The sequence below is a fragment of the Coregonus lavaretus genome (assembly GCF_964263955.1).
Source record: "Coregonus lavaretus genome assembly, contig: HAP1_SCAFFOLD_656, whole genome shotgun sequence".
Taxonomy (NCBI): Eukaryota; Metazoa; Chordata; class Actinopteri; order Salmoniformes; family Salmonidae; genus Coregonus; species Coregonus lavaretus.
Window position 1 is genome coordinate 67,674 of NW_028159049.1, and position 16,315 is coordinate 83,988.

General features: G+C 43.4%; 2 protein-coding genes across 4 annotated transcripts in view; one reads left to right on the plus strand and one right to left on the minus strand.

Moving 5' to 3' along the window:
- The first annotated feature begins 260 nt into the window (after positions 1–260).
- Positions 261–7,741, plus strand: LOC311123312 (nuclear distribution protein nudE homolog 1-like). The gene is made up of 9 exons (XM_084197572.1): positions 261–315; positions 810–942; positions 1,329–1,482; positions 1,923–2,071; positions 2,413–2,549; positions 3,371–3,538; positions 4,155–4,240; positions 4,474–4,625; positions 5,629–7,741. The coding sequence occupies exons 2-9, from the start codon at positions 857–859 to the stop codon at positions 5,729–5,731; spliced, it is 1,035 nt and encodes a 344-aa protein (XP_084053698.1). The 5' UTR covers positions 261–315; positions 810–856; the 3' UTR covers positions 5,732–7,741.
- Positions 7,742–7,797: 56 nt separating this feature from the next.
- LOC311123323 (myosin-11-like) overlaps positions 7,798–16,315 on the minus strand; it is a 43,595-nt gene continuing 35,077 nt past the window's right edge. For 2 of the 3 annotated variants that reach the window (XM_084197588.1, XM_084197587.1), the window contains 14 exons: positions 16,108–16,314; positions 15,732–15,836; positions 15,359–15,511; positions 14,783–15,031; positions 14,283–14,495; positions 13,764–13,976; positions 13,406–13,567; positions 13,017–13,145; positions 12,824–12,912; positions 11,757–11,880; positions 11,424–11,549; positions 11,070–11,261; positions 10,779–10,951; positions 7,798–9,153 (listed from right to left, as the gene is read on the minus strand). In XM_084197588.1, the coding sequence (XP_084053714.1) occupies positions 9,018–9,153; positions 10,779–10,951; positions 11,070–11,261; positions 11,424–11,549; positions 11,757–11,880; positions 12,824–12,912; positions 13,017–13,145; positions 13,406–13,567; positions 13,764–13,976; positions 14,283–14,495; positions 14,783–15,031; positions 15,359–15,511; positions 15,732–15,836; positions 16,108–16,314 (2,271 nt within the window). In that variant the 3' untranslated portion in view covers positions 7,798–9,017. Of the gene's footprint in view, positions 9,154–10,373; positions 10,413–10,778; positions 10,952–11,069; positions 11,262–11,423; positions 11,550–11,756; positions 11,881–12,823; positions 12,913–13,016; positions 13,146–13,405; positions 13,568–13,763; positions 13,977–14,282; positions 14,496–14,782; positions 15,032–15,358; positions 15,512–15,731; positions 15,837–16,107; position 16,315 lie in introns of all 3 variants that reach the window. The other variant, XM_084197589.1, reaches the window with a different exon arrangement.

Here is a 16,315-nt window from a genome sequence, read left to right on the forward strand (position 1 = left end):
AGTGGGAAATTGGTTTAGCAAATCTAAACCTTTGTTTGTGTCCACACAGTTTATTTACTACATAACTCGCATTGAATTTCTTATAACTTGTAACGGTGCACCATATGACTAATAAAGTGAACCCCGTTGTCCACAGCCACAGTCTTCCAGGAAATATAACTTGATTGGTTGAAATACCTGCGCTTTGCGTCATCCTTTCAATCCACCAATGGCGTGCTGTAAACGCGGGGATGTAATGGTTTGGATTTGGGTAGATGGGCAGTTTATTTCCTGATAGCGTTTTGCTAGCCATGTTATTGATCTACTGTTAGCTAGGTAGGTAATAATACATTTTCTTAGCTATCAGCATTCAGGTAAGCATTCTGGCGTATATTTTACTTTCTGAAAGTCAGAAATCTTCACTATCGTCTATTGCACAACAGTTTATCCGTTATTCACGTACTGTTAATGGTTGTGATGTCGCTAAACTAGCTAGCTAGTTAGCTAATTAATTAAGGTTAGCCAAGTTAGTTAGCTAGCCAACATCTTAATTTATTGATTGATTAGGCTAGCTAAAGAAACTGAATAGTTATCTGATCAAACTGGACATTCCAACGGGCTGTAAAAAAAAAACATACAGTTAGTTAACTAGCTAGGTAACGTTACTTAGCTAACCTTACTAGGCTAACTTTTAAGTGTCAACATGCATGCAAGAATCGTGCATTCCATGGCATGGTTAATTGATCTCCATAACTAGCTAGCTAGAGCTAGCTAGACAAACAATGAACCTGCCTCAACATGACCAGTGCTATGTTCCTTCTTTACTTTAGATGTTTTACTAGGTTTTGTGAAACCATAGTCAGCTGTAACATTAGACATGGGGGAGCCCAAGATGCACAAATTTGGGTCCATAGAAGAAGAGCTGAGTTTCTGGAAGGAGCAGTCAGACAAACACCAGCAAAGGTAAGGAATTCTACCAATGGTTGGTAGCTAGTAGCCAGACCGGTTGGCCTAGATGTGTGGTTAATAGATAGAAGTGAAACAATCCGAATCTAAATCTCTGAAGTTGTCTGTAAGTGTAGATCTAGGAAGTGTTTACCATACATCAGTCCTAACCGGTCATGGCTAGAAGGGATCCAGCTTTTGTCAAATTAACGCGTTTTAGCCAACCATAAACCTTTTCCTAAATTTGACAAAAGCTGGATCCCTTCTAGCCATGACCATCCTAACCTCACCCTGTAACGGTGAGAAAATGGAATCTAATCCTAGATCAGAATTAATTGGCGACTTCCTTCTATATAGCTTAGCTATGTAGGTTAGACATGTTTTTGATGTATGTTTGTGTCCAGGGCTGAGGAGGCACAGGAGGAGTTGCAGGAGTTCCAGCAAATGAGTAGGGACTATGAGGCGGAGCTGGAGACTGAGCTGAAGCAGTGTGAAGCACGGAACAGAGAACTTCTGTCCAACAACAACCGTCTACGCATGGAACTGGAGAACATCCAGGTTAGAACCTAGAACACCTGTATTGTCAAGGCCAACACTAGTCTTGCATCGCCACATGTCATATTCTCGTGTATACTCTGCATCCCGTCACGTAAAGGTTGGGCACCATATTCTGTATGTTTTAGTAGACTTGAAGGCGCCTCCTGTGTCTTGAGTTGTCTAGTAGTACCCACACTAGCATCACCAAATCATAGCCACTATCACCAGAGGCCCTGTGTGTTCACCACCACGGAGCAGCTGACTTCTGAGCAACTATTTGTACTGCTGAGTCCCGAGGGAAGGTTAGTCAGTGAATACTTGATTGTGCTAAAAGCCTTAATTGCTGGGGCCTGGGGGACAGTCAGGGACAAGGCCATGAAGAAGGGTGAGGGAGAACGTCATCTAAAACCACAAATGAGCAGCAGACATGCATCAGAAAGAAGTGTTCTGTGTTTTTGTAGGAGAAGTATGAGGCGCAGCACTCTGAAGCATTTAGGCAGATCTCAACGTTGGAGGGAGACCTGGAAGAGACCACAGCGGTCAAGGACCAACTCCAGAAGTACATCAGAGAGCTGGAGCAGTCCAACGATGACCTGGAGAGGGCCAAGAGGTCAGTCTGGACACTTTGACCTCGACTTGGTTGTTGTGATTGTTGCGTAAATGACACTGATTGTTGTTATGTTGATGAGGGACTTCAAATAACTATGTAAACAAGCCTGTCTCTGCTGTATTGTCATTGTATTGTAACTCTGAAGTGTCTGTCTGACACTTCTTTATCCAATCACCCTAATGAGATTGGCGTGTGTCTAGCCAATGTGTACCCAGTTTGTCACAAACGTCATAGGCCTACATACAGATTCAACCATGTCTGTCCTTCCTCTCACCCTGTAGGATAGGATGTAATTTAAGACGTAACCATAGTAACTGACTGACCAATGTCCTGTCTCCCAGGGCGACCATCATGTCCCTGGAGGACTTTGAGCAGAGGATGAACCACGTGATCGAGAGGAACGCCTTCCTGGAGAGTGAGCTGGACGAAAAGGAGAACCTTCTGGAGTCTGTCCAGAGACTAAAGGATGAGGCCAGAGGTTTGTGTGTGTGTGTGTGAGGAGGGGTGGAGATGGGGGTCAGTATGTTTCTGTGTGTGTGGGAGAGAGAGAGAAGCCAGAGGTGAGTCAGTGGAACGAGAAACTCAAAGGGTTTTCATTTCATGTTCTAATCAAGAACTGCTGATTTTGCCAGATTTAGTTTCCAGTTTTGAAAATATGCGTAATTTGATAGTTGATTAACTGACATTGTAATATCAGCTCGATCCAGCCTTGCCCATTGTATTTCTCAAAAAGTAAGCAGAGCGAATGCGGAATTATGAGTCTGGCATTATGTGTAGAATTTACAGCAGGTTATTAGAAGCTACTGTTTATATATTCTATAAAAGTCCAGCCTACTTCCTGGTTCAAGTCCCATACTGTTGTTTTAATGGTCTTCAAGCTTATATATCATCATGTTCAAGAAAGTGAGGTCATTTTAAGATATATATATATATATAATTGTATTTGCGGATTAATTTACCTTTACCCAATGCCTTTTATGAAGGTTTTCGATTAAGGGGGAAAAACGCAATCGAAAACCTTCATTAAAGGCATCAGTTAAAAGTAGATTAATCCACGAATACGAATATCATTTTACATATACAGTACAGTATCTTAAATGACCACGTTTTCATGAATTTGATGATATATACGCTTGAAGCCCATTCAAAAACTTGAACCAGGAAGTAGGTGGGACTTCCATTGCGAATTAGTGATGACTTGTATTGACTTTTTCCTTATTTGTACTGTAGTATCAATGTCACAAATGTCCTCAGTATTGAGATCTGATCTGTTGTCTCTTCTCTCTCTGTGTTGGGCAGATTTACGACAGGAGCTAGCCGTACAGCAGGTCCAGGAGCGACGCCCCCCCAGTAGCATCTCCAAGGAGACAGACAGGACCGAATCATCTTCACGCTCCACCATACCGACCACCCCCTCCAAACCACTTGGTACATTCCCAGCAACCCCAGCGTCAAGCATTCGTCGAGGTGGGTGAGACCAATGGTGGCTGTGTTGTGGGTTAAACTGTAATAATGACATATTACTTTATCCTCAATTTTAAGATAATGTTGTTATTTTGATAGTTTAATGATGATGGAATGCTAGTTAATTCCTTAGTCAAAGACAGTACAGTATGAAGATAAGCTAAAAATGCTTGTTTAATAGAAATCCCCGATCACACTTGGAGGCGATGTCGTGGCGACGTTGGCTAGCTAAGCTCATGCTTAGAAACATGTCATCGGGTTTAACGGTTGTCTTGCGCCGAACTGCGCATGAGCAGGCCGTCAAATCAACGGCACTCCTTCGATATAAAGTTGTTTTTGACGTAAATGGAAAAAGTGTCAGTTTGTCACTTTCACGAGGTTGGAGTAATATAACATGTTGAACTACTTAAGACATTGGCTCGAATCTAGGTTGTGCATTTAGATTGAGAAAAATAACAACTAAATAATCATTTTCCACCAAACCCTGGCCTAGTCTGTTTGGTCTGTTTTGCAAGTGTTCCCGGAAGTCTTGCGATGTTGCGCCTCTGGGATTAGAAACTCTGTGCCTTAGTAGCTGTAGTTTGATGTTGTGATATGTGCTAAATGTGTTTGTGTTTAGGGGATAACCTAACAGGATCTCCCCTGACTACGTCGGCTCGCATATCTGCACTCAACATCGTCGGGGAGCTCCTAAGAAAAGTCGGGGTAAGAAACTGTGTAGAAACATTGTCTTAATGGGACCTATGCATTTAATACCACCCTCATAACATCACCATGAACCTTCAATGATGCATATAATAAAATATAACTCTAATTTAATGGTTTAAAGGAAAACTGGTATTTGTTTGGAATTTTCCTTTTTAACGTATCTCCATTTCTGTGTCTATGATGGTCTCAGAGACAGTAATACAACTTATTTCCTCTCTTGATCGCTCTAGAACCTGGAGTCCAAGTTGGCGTCTTGTCGAGACTTCGTATACGACACGTCGCCGAACAGACCGTCTCTTCCGGCGGGTCCCGGTACCCCCTCTGCTATAGAGGGGGGCACAGAGATCCAGGCCTTCAGCATGAGCCCTCCACACTACGACAGGTAAATAGGTCACAATGAGAAAACCATTTATTTATTTCTGAAAATCATATATTTTTATATATTTCTGTCTGGTTGTGTGTATCTAGATTAAGCTTACTTAGTAGTAGTATTTATTAGGATTCCCAATTAGCTGCTGCCGAGGCAGTGGCTACTCTTCCTGGGGTCCAAACAGAAATCAAAACACAACCAATTAATGCATAAAATACATAATATACCCTGAGTATACCAAACATTAGGAACACCTTCTGCACCCCCTTTTGCCCTCAGAACAGCCTCAATGTGTGGGTGCATGGACTCTACAAGGTGTTGAAAGAGTTCCACAGGGATGCTGGCCCACGTTGCTTCCCACAGTTGTGCCAAGTTGGCTGGATGTCCTTTGGGTGGTGGACCATTCCTGATACACACAGGAAACTGTTGAGCGTGAAAAACCCAGCAGCATAGCAGTTCTTGACACAAACCGGTGCGCCTGGCACCTACTACCATACCCCGTTCAAAGGCACTTACATTTTTTGCCTTGCCCATTCACCCTCTGAATGGCACACATACACTGTCCATGTCTCAATTGTCTAAAGGCTTAAAAATCCTTCTTTAACCTGTCTCCTCCCCTTCATCTACACTGATCGAAGTGGATTTAACAAGTGACATCAATAAGGGATCATAGCGTTCACCTGGTCAGTCTATGTCATTGAAAGAGCAGCTGTTGGTCATGTTTTGTATACTCAGTGTACATGGCACAACATTTAGCAGATGCTCCCATCCAGAGCGACCCACAGCTAGTGCATTCATCTCAAGATAGCCAGACATCTGGACTAAAAACTACTTTACTCTCCATTTAGACTTATACTGGTCTGAGAAATCAACTAAGTATCCTACGACTAATGAACATGAACTGGGTGGGATCTGTTGTTGTTCTGTTCCTCTTAAAATTCTGTCTGATGTTCTACATGAAAATGAAGTTGTGGATTTACGTGTTGCTCATCATGGTAGACGTTCTGTCTTTCAGTTTGGTGAAGCGGTTAGAGTTTGGACCTGCGCCTCCTCGGGGAGTCTCCTCCCACTCCCATGGCTCCCAGTCACCATCAGGGGGAGTCAAGATCCTGCTATGAAACGAGGGCCTCCCCTGCCCCCCTCCCCCTCTACCTTCACACCCCTGCACCAGACTGTACTACCCAGCAGTAGGGCTTTAAACGGTGTCCCCCTCTCACTACACTACCAGCTGAACATCCTCACACCTCAGTCAAACTCTGAACTATGTACCAGAAAGCCGCTCCCTTTCCCCACTTATTTGCTGCATGGACTCTGCTGAGAAGAACCGCCGCGTCACGATGCTACTCTACAGCTTTTATTTTTTTAATGAATAATATAAGGGAGGATTCCTTGACCTCGCTGCATGTCCTCCTGCTGATCCCTTGACCTCTGAACCCAAGTCCTGCTACTACTACCCCAACCCTGCTACTATGCCACTAACCCCCCCCCATACCCCACACCCTGTCCTTGTACCCACGTTCTCTGATCGGACGCCATCTTGGATTCTTGGTGTGCCAACGGTAGCAGAAGAGTGAAGTTGGTCGACAGTTGGTGGTGTTAGCATTTAGCCATTGCTGCCTTTTATCAATGTATCAGTACCTCCACATGTAAGTTTTGCCTAGTCATAGTTTCTTCTGTATGTCTAGCCCTCTGATCATAATCGCACATGTCCGTTCGTAGCTAAGCCTCGTGCTTATAGAGGCTATATATGTAAAGTGTCGGAGATGGTAAGTTAGACTAGCTTTACCTTTTGGAGAATGGGTATTATTCCTCTCTTTGTGCTGCGTTATTGTCATCTGCTGTAAAAGCAAAGGATAGTCTGACGTTTGTTATGGGTACTACTACTTTACAGGTCAATGGTTTATTAATGTACGAATATAGTTTATTTTAAAGGTCTTCTACCTGGTAACTTGAACAAGTATTATCTGTGAGAAATGCACAGACTAGTCTATACCCTGTCTTGCATTTGCAGAATGTTTTATAGGGTAGGCAAGATATAGGAACAGAGAAAGTGCATCGAGTTAACTTCTGAGAATCGCAAATGTAGCTTAGGTCTTTGGCAAAGACGTTTCTTTCTGTTACCACAGTTGAAGAAATGGCAACTTTATCAGTGTTTTTAAGTTTGTTTAGATTTCTTCTCTCCGTTTGTATATGTTCTTAGTTTTTTATGAGTTGGAGAGTTAGGAGGTACCACTGCACTGCTGAATGTATAGACTCTATACTATAGAATCTATATTATAGATGTTTCTAATAGAAAGAGGCCTAAAGACAGCCTTGGTTCAGTTTGAGCAGTTCAGTCAACCCAGACTTCCTGTCAAAAGACTGATCTTATATCAGATCAGGGAACTATCAAAGATGACAAAATAGCAATAATAGATCTTAATAGATTTGACAGAATAGAGTTCGATTTTACTGAATAGAGTTAAGCGATAAAGCACAGTTCATACTATATTTCCGAAACTATTATGGATGATGATGATGATGATGATGATGCCTTGGTTACACTGTTAATGGTGGATATCTGAATTCTGGTGGATTTGTGACTTCTTGGAATTCATTACGTACTGTTTAAAAGATAATGTTTTAGCCTTATATGTCTTTCCAATGAGGAGCAATAGTCTGATATCAAGGATGGATATGACCGTAGGGCATGTTACTACTCAACAACAGAGAGAACGCTTGTACTTAGTAACAATGTGTTTATATCATTGGTTTATATTGGCTCCATCCATATGTGCTTTATCCAATTCCCCTATCATGTTCGTGATAAAGGAGTTGGCTAGAACACATACAGATTTGAGACCAGGATAATATGTATACAAAACAACTCTGATGTTACAGCAGCAGGTCTTCTGGAAGTATTCTGCTGTTGTGTATGAACTAGGGACCAGGAAGTACCATTTGTAGAGCTTCTCTTACAACTGTACATGTAACCGTTGGCAACCGTTTGTGGGTGTGTTACTAACATACTAACTTCTGTCTGGACTTACATTGAAATGTATGCACCTGAGGTGCTCTACCTTTTGACCTGTTGGTTTGCAATCCCTTTTGTATCAAAATGAACACATAAAATGAACATTCTAAACATGCTTTTGGCAATATCATTCAGGATGTGTGGAGACAGACATATAGGAGAGGAGGAGGGTTACTTTTTCACTCTTTTATTTCTCGTGCAGGTGGTTCCACAATTTATAGATTGAAGAAGTGGCATGTAAACGTCAATTGAGTAAAAACAAGACAAAATGTTGTAAAGGTGACCAGTGGCGGGTAAAACCAAAAAATATTTTTGTTGAATATGCATCTGGACATACACAAAATGGCCTTGATGGCATGACACTATTCCTGCTGATGATGTTCTACTTTCTAACAAGATGTCAATGGCGAGGTACACCAACCTAAAATGTATCTGTCTTGTTGATACTAATATATATATCATTTTATATTAGAATTTAGGAACAAGAAAAGTCTGATAGGAAAAAGGGGTGACTTTGGTTTTGTTTATAAAAGTAGAAAGGTGTTCTGCTGTCCATACTTGACAGTCAGAAAAATATTCCAAAGTATGAAATATATATGGTCGATTCACTGTCCTTACCACAGACAAAACAGAACAGTTGCTATGGTTGCAACCGTGCACCAATATTGGGGCAGCTATTCTGAATACAAACAAAATACATTTGGACTACATCAGTTATTTTTTAGCTGGGTGGGTATACCATTTACCATAGTATACAATCTGCCTGCATTGACCTTCTTCTATAACAATCTAAAAAGTTAACAGCAGTGTAGAAGAAGGGGCATGTCATAATGTCCTCATAGAAATAGAATTATAGATTTACATGACCGCTAGATGTATAAATCTAGAAATACAATGTGATGCCTATAAATTATAATTAATTAAAGTGACGAATAGTAACACCTGGATTTATCCTTCCAGGCAAAAGGAGTATAAGGAACAACATGTAACCTACGTACCTTTGAGGGGTACAACATTAAGCAAAGGAAGTATCGTAGGGACAAGTAATTCAGTGCAGTACAAAACAGTGTAGCAAAAGAACAACAAATCACACTAACATCCCAGGCACTAAAATGAAACTAAATTCATTATTACGCCTTTGTCTCTTATGCCTCCATTTTGTCTGTTTTGAATTGTGAAAAGCCTTATGTGCTCTGAACGAGAAGGCAGTCGATATGTGACTGATATAGAGAATCATATTTGGAAGTAATATGAAAGAAAGAGTAAGGTTGAAGTTACTTGTGTGTTATTTGGTAAAGCGGGTCTGTTTGGCACAGGTGCATACAGTAATACTGAGTCTGATTGGTTGGATGATTGTAATACTGAATTTGATTGGATGGTTTTGGCCTCTTCTACTCAACAGACTTGGTTCCGTTGTAGTCCCCCTGTGAGTCCCCGTCTTCTTCTGACGCGTCATCGATGACCCCTCTCCGGGTGCTTCCTCCGACACGGCGTGGTGCGCTGCTGAAGGAGGGCTCGGTCCCGCGCCTGAAACACAGACAGACAGACAGACAGCACCGATGCAAGACACACAAACACAGGACACACATACAAATACACAAACACGCACAGATGAGAAGCGCTATGGGCAAGACTAGTCTAGGTTTCCTGGTAACCTCAGGACAATGTTGAAAGACTTTTTGGTCCCATTGTCTGCGTCTGTATATCACTCTACCTTTGTCCACCATTTTGATTAACAAAAGTTAAAATGGATGTCTAACAATACCTACCAGACAGGTTGTGATCGTCACTGTTAATACAGTTTTGACATCTTATTACAATAATGGTCCCACTTTAAACAAAGTACAACTTATAAAGGCTTTCTATAGCATACATAAAGGCTTCATAAGCACTACATAAATACTTCACAAATCATCTATGAGCGTATGTCATACTATAAATGGTGTATAAACATACATAGTGCGTTATGTCACATTTGGCAATTCACCCTACACTGGGAATTGTTACGTCACCCTTTATACACCATTTATAGAGTATGACATACGCTTATAGATGTTTCTGAAGCCTTTATGTAGTTCTTATGAGGCCTTTTGCATGCTATATAAAGCCTTTATAAGTTGTCCTTCATTTAAAGTGGGACCACAATGGTCTATTAAGCTCAAACTACATAATTGAATGTAACTTGTCTACTACGTTTTGTTAGACTTGGGTAAAAAACACTCGTGTTGAACACGAGGAAGATGAAATGGCATCGCTGAAATGCAGAATGAGTGAGATGTTATAGTAACAGTAGGCACGCTGCACGCCGGCCGGTTATATCTTTAACTCATTTGACTCCTGTCTAGACAGACGCTAGCCTGGTCCCAGAACTGTTTGTGCTGTATTGTCAACTCCGATGGTCATCGGAGACCATAGGATTTGGCAAGACAGCAAAAACAGATCTGGAACCAGGCTAGACAGACACAGAGAAATGAGTTTGGTTTAGGGCAAATAAACCAAGCATGGAGAAAAATATGGTCACCAGTGGTAGAAAGAACACAATGGAAGTGCAATACACTTTTCTTGCACTGTTTCAGACTATGAGCTCTATCAGATGAGCTCTATTGAATATATTGACCGATTAACCATATTTCACTCTTTCAGGCGGAGAAATGGCACAGTCAGTTGGACAAGAGTGCATGGGGGTAAGTTATGGAAAGTTAAAATGAAATGGTGATAAACGGGGTAACTTCTGAACGCAGAGGTACCTGCTACGTTACTCCTTGGGTTCTGGGATTGGGTTGCCTCTGCAATAAAGATTCAAGAAAGGCTTTGATTTCCAGAGGACACACCATGGTGTTGGAAACAGATATACTGTAGTACAGTGTTCAACTTGTTATCTGCAAGCCCCAAAAGGGTACATTATGCTCCTTTGCCTATTGGGAGAATATTTAATTGTGGTTGGCTAATTGGTGATTATGTGAAATTTCAGTGTGGTTGTTGTGAAACTACTCTGTGTGATATATTGGACCTGCCTTGATTTGGGGTGTGATCATCCTTTTCTATCGAGTGATTTGAGCACAGTGAAACTATAGTATACAGGATAGGGGTCAGGAGCAGGGACTCTTGCCAAAGACACCACCCTGACTCTGGGGTCATGGGTCACACTGTACCTGAGTTTGCTCTTGAGGGAGTTGACCTCGCGGCTCATGGCATCATTAGCCTCGGTGGCCTCGTCCAGCTCCCTCTGCAGTTTCCTGCGGGCAGCCGTGATGCGCTGAGACTCCTCCTCCGACTCCTCCAGCTGGCGCTTCAGCTGCTTCATCCGCGTGTTGCCCTTTTCTGCCTGGGGAGGAGAGAGGAGGAGAGGGGTTCATAAGAGTGTCATAACTGCCATTAGCAGAAAGGAAGAAGAGGGTGTTCATATGACATAAGACTGGCATCAGCATGACACAACAGTATACCTGTTCCTTGTACTGCTCGGCCTGTTTCCTCTCGTCCTCCACCTGGATCATCAGATCCTTCAGCTTCTTCTCCTTCTGGCGCAGGCCCTTGGCTACAGCCTGCTTGTCCCTGCTCTCCTGCTCTACCTGCTCCTCCAGCTGAGCCACCTTGGCCTCCAGGGCGGTGATGGACGACTTGAACTTGGACTTGACCTTATCAGAGATGATAGAAACCGAGACCCCACAATTCATTACATTGGCACAACGGTACACTACACGCCCACTGAGACAGACCGGAAAGTAGGGACACTTAATATTTTCTCAATGGGGAGAAACCCCCGGCAGTCCTATCTCAGTAAATCTATTATCTCTGACCTGGTTCTCCATCTCCTGCAGCTTGGCCTTTAGGTCCTTGTTCTGCCTCTCCATTTGCTGCCGGGCACTCTCGTTCTTCTGGGAGGTGGTGCGCTCCGTCTGCAGCTCGTTGTTCAGCTGGTCCACCTGAGTTTGAAGAGTGGTCAAGATGTGGTCACTGAGGGTTAAAGATATGGTCAATGTGTGTCCAAGAGGTGGTCAATGAGTGTTGAAAGTGTGGTCAATGAGTGTTCAAAGCATGGTTGATAAAAGGTCAAGGTATGGTCCTAGTGTGTTAAGGTGTGGTCACAGTGTGTTTAAGGTCATTAGGAGGATGGATCCTGCCAGTCTAACCTGTTGAGTGCTCTTCCTCAGTCTGTCGTTGAGGATCTCCATGTTGCTGCTCTCTTCCTCCAGCTCCTCCTCCAGCTGGGAGATCTTAGCCTCCAGACGACGCTTCTCATCAGACAGGGCTGACCTGGAAACAGCACACAGGAAACAGTCAGTCACACAATGCTTCACTATACCACCACACAATGTTTCAGTCACACAATGCTTCACTATACCACCACACAATGTTTCAGTCACACAATGCTTCACTACACCACCACACAATGTTTCAGTCACACAATGCTTCACTACACCACCACACAATGTTTCAGTCACACAATGCTCCACTACACCACCACACAACGTTTCAGTCACACAATTAATGCTCCACTACACCACCACATGTTTCAGCTGCCATTCTTTGGAATAGTCTTCTGAAGAATTTGAAACTAATAACCACCATAGGTAGTTTCAAGTTCTCAATGAAAAAATGGCTAAATAGTAGCATGTCCAAAAAGTGAGTCGTAAGATTATAGTATGTGCCTGAGAAGGAAATACCCAGGATAGCATATGGTCTGCCTTTTGGTGCCTGTTGTTTATTATATGGTGATTGTCTTGTATATATTAGGGATTGATTGTTTTATATATTAAGGGTATGTGAGAAAAGGGAGATGTACCTGTCCATAGTTTTTTAATAGGAAATTAAATTGTACAACTTTTCTCATGTTATGAAACAAACAACAATTTCTGTCTGTCATTGTCTGTTGCCATTACAATTACCACCTAACCTTGTTGCATTCCCCGTTCCCCCTTTCCTCTTCAAAAGGACCAAATGGAAATAAGTTGTTAAGCTTTATTGTGTTATCCTTGATGATTTTCTTAATTGGAGTGCCCAATTTTACAAATTGTCAAATAAATTCAATCAATTAATCAATCACACAATGCTTCACTACACCACACCACCATCTAATGCTGCGTTCAATTCACTGTTTCCAATTAATTCCACTCATTTGACTGAGGAACAATTGTGAAATACAAGAGGCATTATAATGCTATTAACATCACACTAATTTAGTAAATGTTCTACTTACTTTCCAGAGGTGTTGCTGGCCAGTTCGTCGGAGAGCTCATCCCGCTCGGCCTCTGCTTGTTTCCGTGCCCTCTCAGCAGCAGCCAGCTCCTACACACACAATAGCACTCTGGTCAAAAGTAGTGCACTATATAGGGAATAGAGTGTCATTTCACACTTTGCCATGCTATTTACAGGGAGCCAGGCTACGTTACCTCCTGAATCTGCATGAGCTCAGCCTCCAGACTCTTGGCCTTCCTCTCGCTCTCCTTGGCCGTACCCAGCACCTCTTCTCTGGCTGCATGGGCATCTTCCAGCTCCCTCTGGAAGTCCTTCATCTGAGCCTGGAGATGGAATGACATAATGATATTATAAGGCATCATAAGGCTTTCATAATGCTTTATAAGGGGTATTGTCAAAGACATAGCCAAATCTCACACTAGCTGTATTCATTTTACACCATGAATGTCAGTTACATAAGGCTACATAAGACTTACTACATATGACTAAATAAGGAATAGGCTGTCATAATGCTACATAACCATAACATAACAGTATCACTGTAAGGTCATGTGTTACAGTATCATTGTTCACTTCCACTCACCTGGATCTTGCGCAGCTGTTTGATGGCTTCGTCGCGTCCCTTGTTGGACATCTCGATCTGTCCCTCCAGGTCCTTCAAGTCTCCCTCCAGCTTCTTCTTGGCTCCTGCCGCCGTGGCTCTCTGCTTCCTCTCGTCCTCTAGCTCTGTCTCCAACTCACGCACCTGGGGACCACACATGCAGAAAGCAAAGGCTGAGCACAAGCTCAATTCAGCAACATCATTTGTTGCTGTGAATATGTCATTATTGTATAGCTCAAGAGTGGCTTGAACATCCTGGAGAGTTAAGCCATGAACCTACCCCTTTTCTGTGTAACAAAATGGCGGCATTTCCTCTTTACAGTTTTCCCTCTTTCCCTACCTGCTTTATGAGCTGTCTCTTCTTCTCCTCTCCCATCTCGTCACGTCCCACCAGGTCCCGGTCGAACTGGGCCTTCAGGGCCTGCATGTTGACCTCCAGACGCAGCTTGGCATCCTCTGCAGCCTGCAGCTCGTCCTCCAGCTCTTCCAGCTGGGTCTTCATCTCCTCCACCTGGGCCTCCAGCCCACGCTTCCCCTTCTCCAGCTCATGGACCTACGGATAGGATGGATGGGATGGATAGGATGGATAGGATGGATAGGATGGATAGGATGGAGGGGATGGAGGGGATGGAGGGGTGGGTGGGTGAGAAAAAGTTGTGGACATGCCTGCCACCTATTGGTGGTTTTAGAACATTGCCATTTTAAAAATAGTGATTAAACCTAGTCCTGCATTAAAAATCATGCTCAATCTCCATGGAAAGAGACTCCATTGAAAGATCCTTTTAGTCCAGGACTAGGCTTAATCGGTATCCGGGAAACTGGCCCATAGATTCCAGAGAAGTTGATTGTCCACACTCACACTCTTGCCCACGTCGTCCTTAGAGCTGACCAGGTCTTCCATCTCAGTCCTCAGGGCCTTGTTGGCTCTCTCAAGCTCCTCCCGGCTGTCCTGGGCCTCCTCCAGAGCACGGGCCAGAGACAGGGCCTTGGTCTCCTTCTCCCTGGCCTCTGCCTCAGCACGGTCCCTCTCGTCAGCGTACTTACTGGAGATGGTCTTCTCCTCTGCCAACATCTGGAAGAAAGTGTGAAGTGGAGAAGGTAAGCTCATATGACTTTCAAGAGAAGAAAAAGTAGTTAAAGAGAAGTCTTTTTTTAATGCATGATTTAAGTAAACAATTTCTCCTTATTTACATTCTCCTACACCCTGTTTATCTTTAACATAACATGCGTCACAATTGTTTTGACTAGTGTCAGCCATTTTGATATGTCTGTTGTACCCAGCAGGCAAAACTGGTTGGTATTGTGTCATTTCCATCATTATAATATTATGTCAACCAGTTTTGCAGTTGGTTGACTGACCTGGTCGAACTTCTTCTGCTTCTTCTCCAGGTTGGAGACGATGGTCCTCTGGTTGTCCAGGTCCATGAGGATGTCCTCCAGCTCCTGCTGCAGACGGTTCTTGGTCTTCTCCAGCTTGTCGTAGGCCGAGGCCTTCTCCTCGAACTGGGTGTTGGACGCTTCCAGGTCTCTCTGAAGACGCTTCTTGCTCTCCTCCAGGAGCTCATTGTTGCCGGCCATTTCTTCTAGCTTCTTCTTGGAGTCTGACAGCTGGTGACACAAGGAAAATTGTGTAAACAAGTGTATCAACGTCCTTTCTTCATGTTTTTATTCTTTGTTAAACTGTTATTTTACCAGGTTAGTTGACTGAGAACACCTTCTCATTTCCAGCTAGTCTTCATCTTAAGTGGATGCTGTATTTGACTGTCCCAATACGCTAACTCTGAATGACTACTACAATCTCTTGTTTTGGGAACATAACGCACAGGAAATGTCCACTTGAAATGGTAACAAGATGGATCTCTTGACATGCAGTATCCATCTCACTGAGGTTTTACCATTTTACTCCAGTGTCTGACCCTGTGTGTGAACTCTGACCTGTATGTTGAGGGTGGACACGTGTCTCTCCACGTTCCTCTTGGCCTCCACCTCCTCCTCCAGCTGTTCCTGCAGACTGTTGCGGTCGTCCTCCATCTGACGCAGCTTCGTGGAGAATTGCAGCTTCTGACGGGTCTCCTCAGCCAGCAGCTCCTGAGGAAGGCAGAGACAAAGTCAACGGTCAAAGTTCAGTATCAAACGCCAACCAATGAGCAACAAGTGTTACATACAGGATATCATAAACCATCATTAAACAACACAGAGCAGTTACAGTGAGTCCCGTTGCTAATGTCTCACTGAAAATAAAATGTTAGCTAGCATCCTTTCTTGAATACGCAGTACAGAACAAATAGGATGTGTTGTGTGTTTGTACCTGTGTGTCTTGGACTTGGGCGCTGAGGGTGGAGACATCTTTGCTCAGCTTGATGTTCTTCCCCTCGGCTTCATTCAGGAGGTTGGTGGCACTCTCTAGTTCAATCTGTGTAGAGAAAGAGATATTAGTCAGCATCTCTTCTAGCTTTAGTGAAACGTGTCTTCTATATCTATGGACTCTTTCATCCATTCATCTATTTCATTGTGCATCATTCTACATAACTAATATCATTCTATCATTCTACAAAGAACAAAGAATAAGGGCCCTGCGTGGGTCTATGGGTGTGCCAGCAGGTCCACATTTTTAATGAATTATGACCATATGGGCTCTGTGTAATGATGTCATCATTGTGCGACTCCTCATCATTGTCACTCACAGTGATCTTGGAACAGCGCTCTCCCAGCTCTCCCTTCTGCTTCTCGCTGTCGGTGAAGCGCGCCTGCAGGTCGTTCAGCTGACCTTCGACCTTCCTCTTCTTGTTCTCCACGTCCTGTTTGGCCGTGGTCAGGGAGCGCACCTCCACCGTCAGCTCCGACGTCTCCTTCTCCAAGGCCTGCTTGGCCTTGTCCAGGTTCGACTTCACC

What these genes read in the sequence shown, in the direction of transcription:
- LOC311123312 (XM_084197572.1), top strand. Translation starts at nt 857, where the DNA reads ATGGGGGAGCCCAAGATGCACAAATTTGGGTCCATAGAAGAAGAGCTG. An exon ending in GACCTGGAGAGGGCCAAGAG is followed by an intron (nt 2,072 to 2,412) that starts GTCAGTCTGGAC and finishes CCTGTCTCCCAG; the next exon opens with GGCGACCATCATGTCCCTGG. An exon ending in ACTAAAGGATGAGGCCAGAG is followed by an intron (nt 2,550 to 3,370) that starts GTTTGTGTGTGT and finishes TGTGTTGGGCAG; the next exon opens with ATTTACGACAGGAGCTAGCC.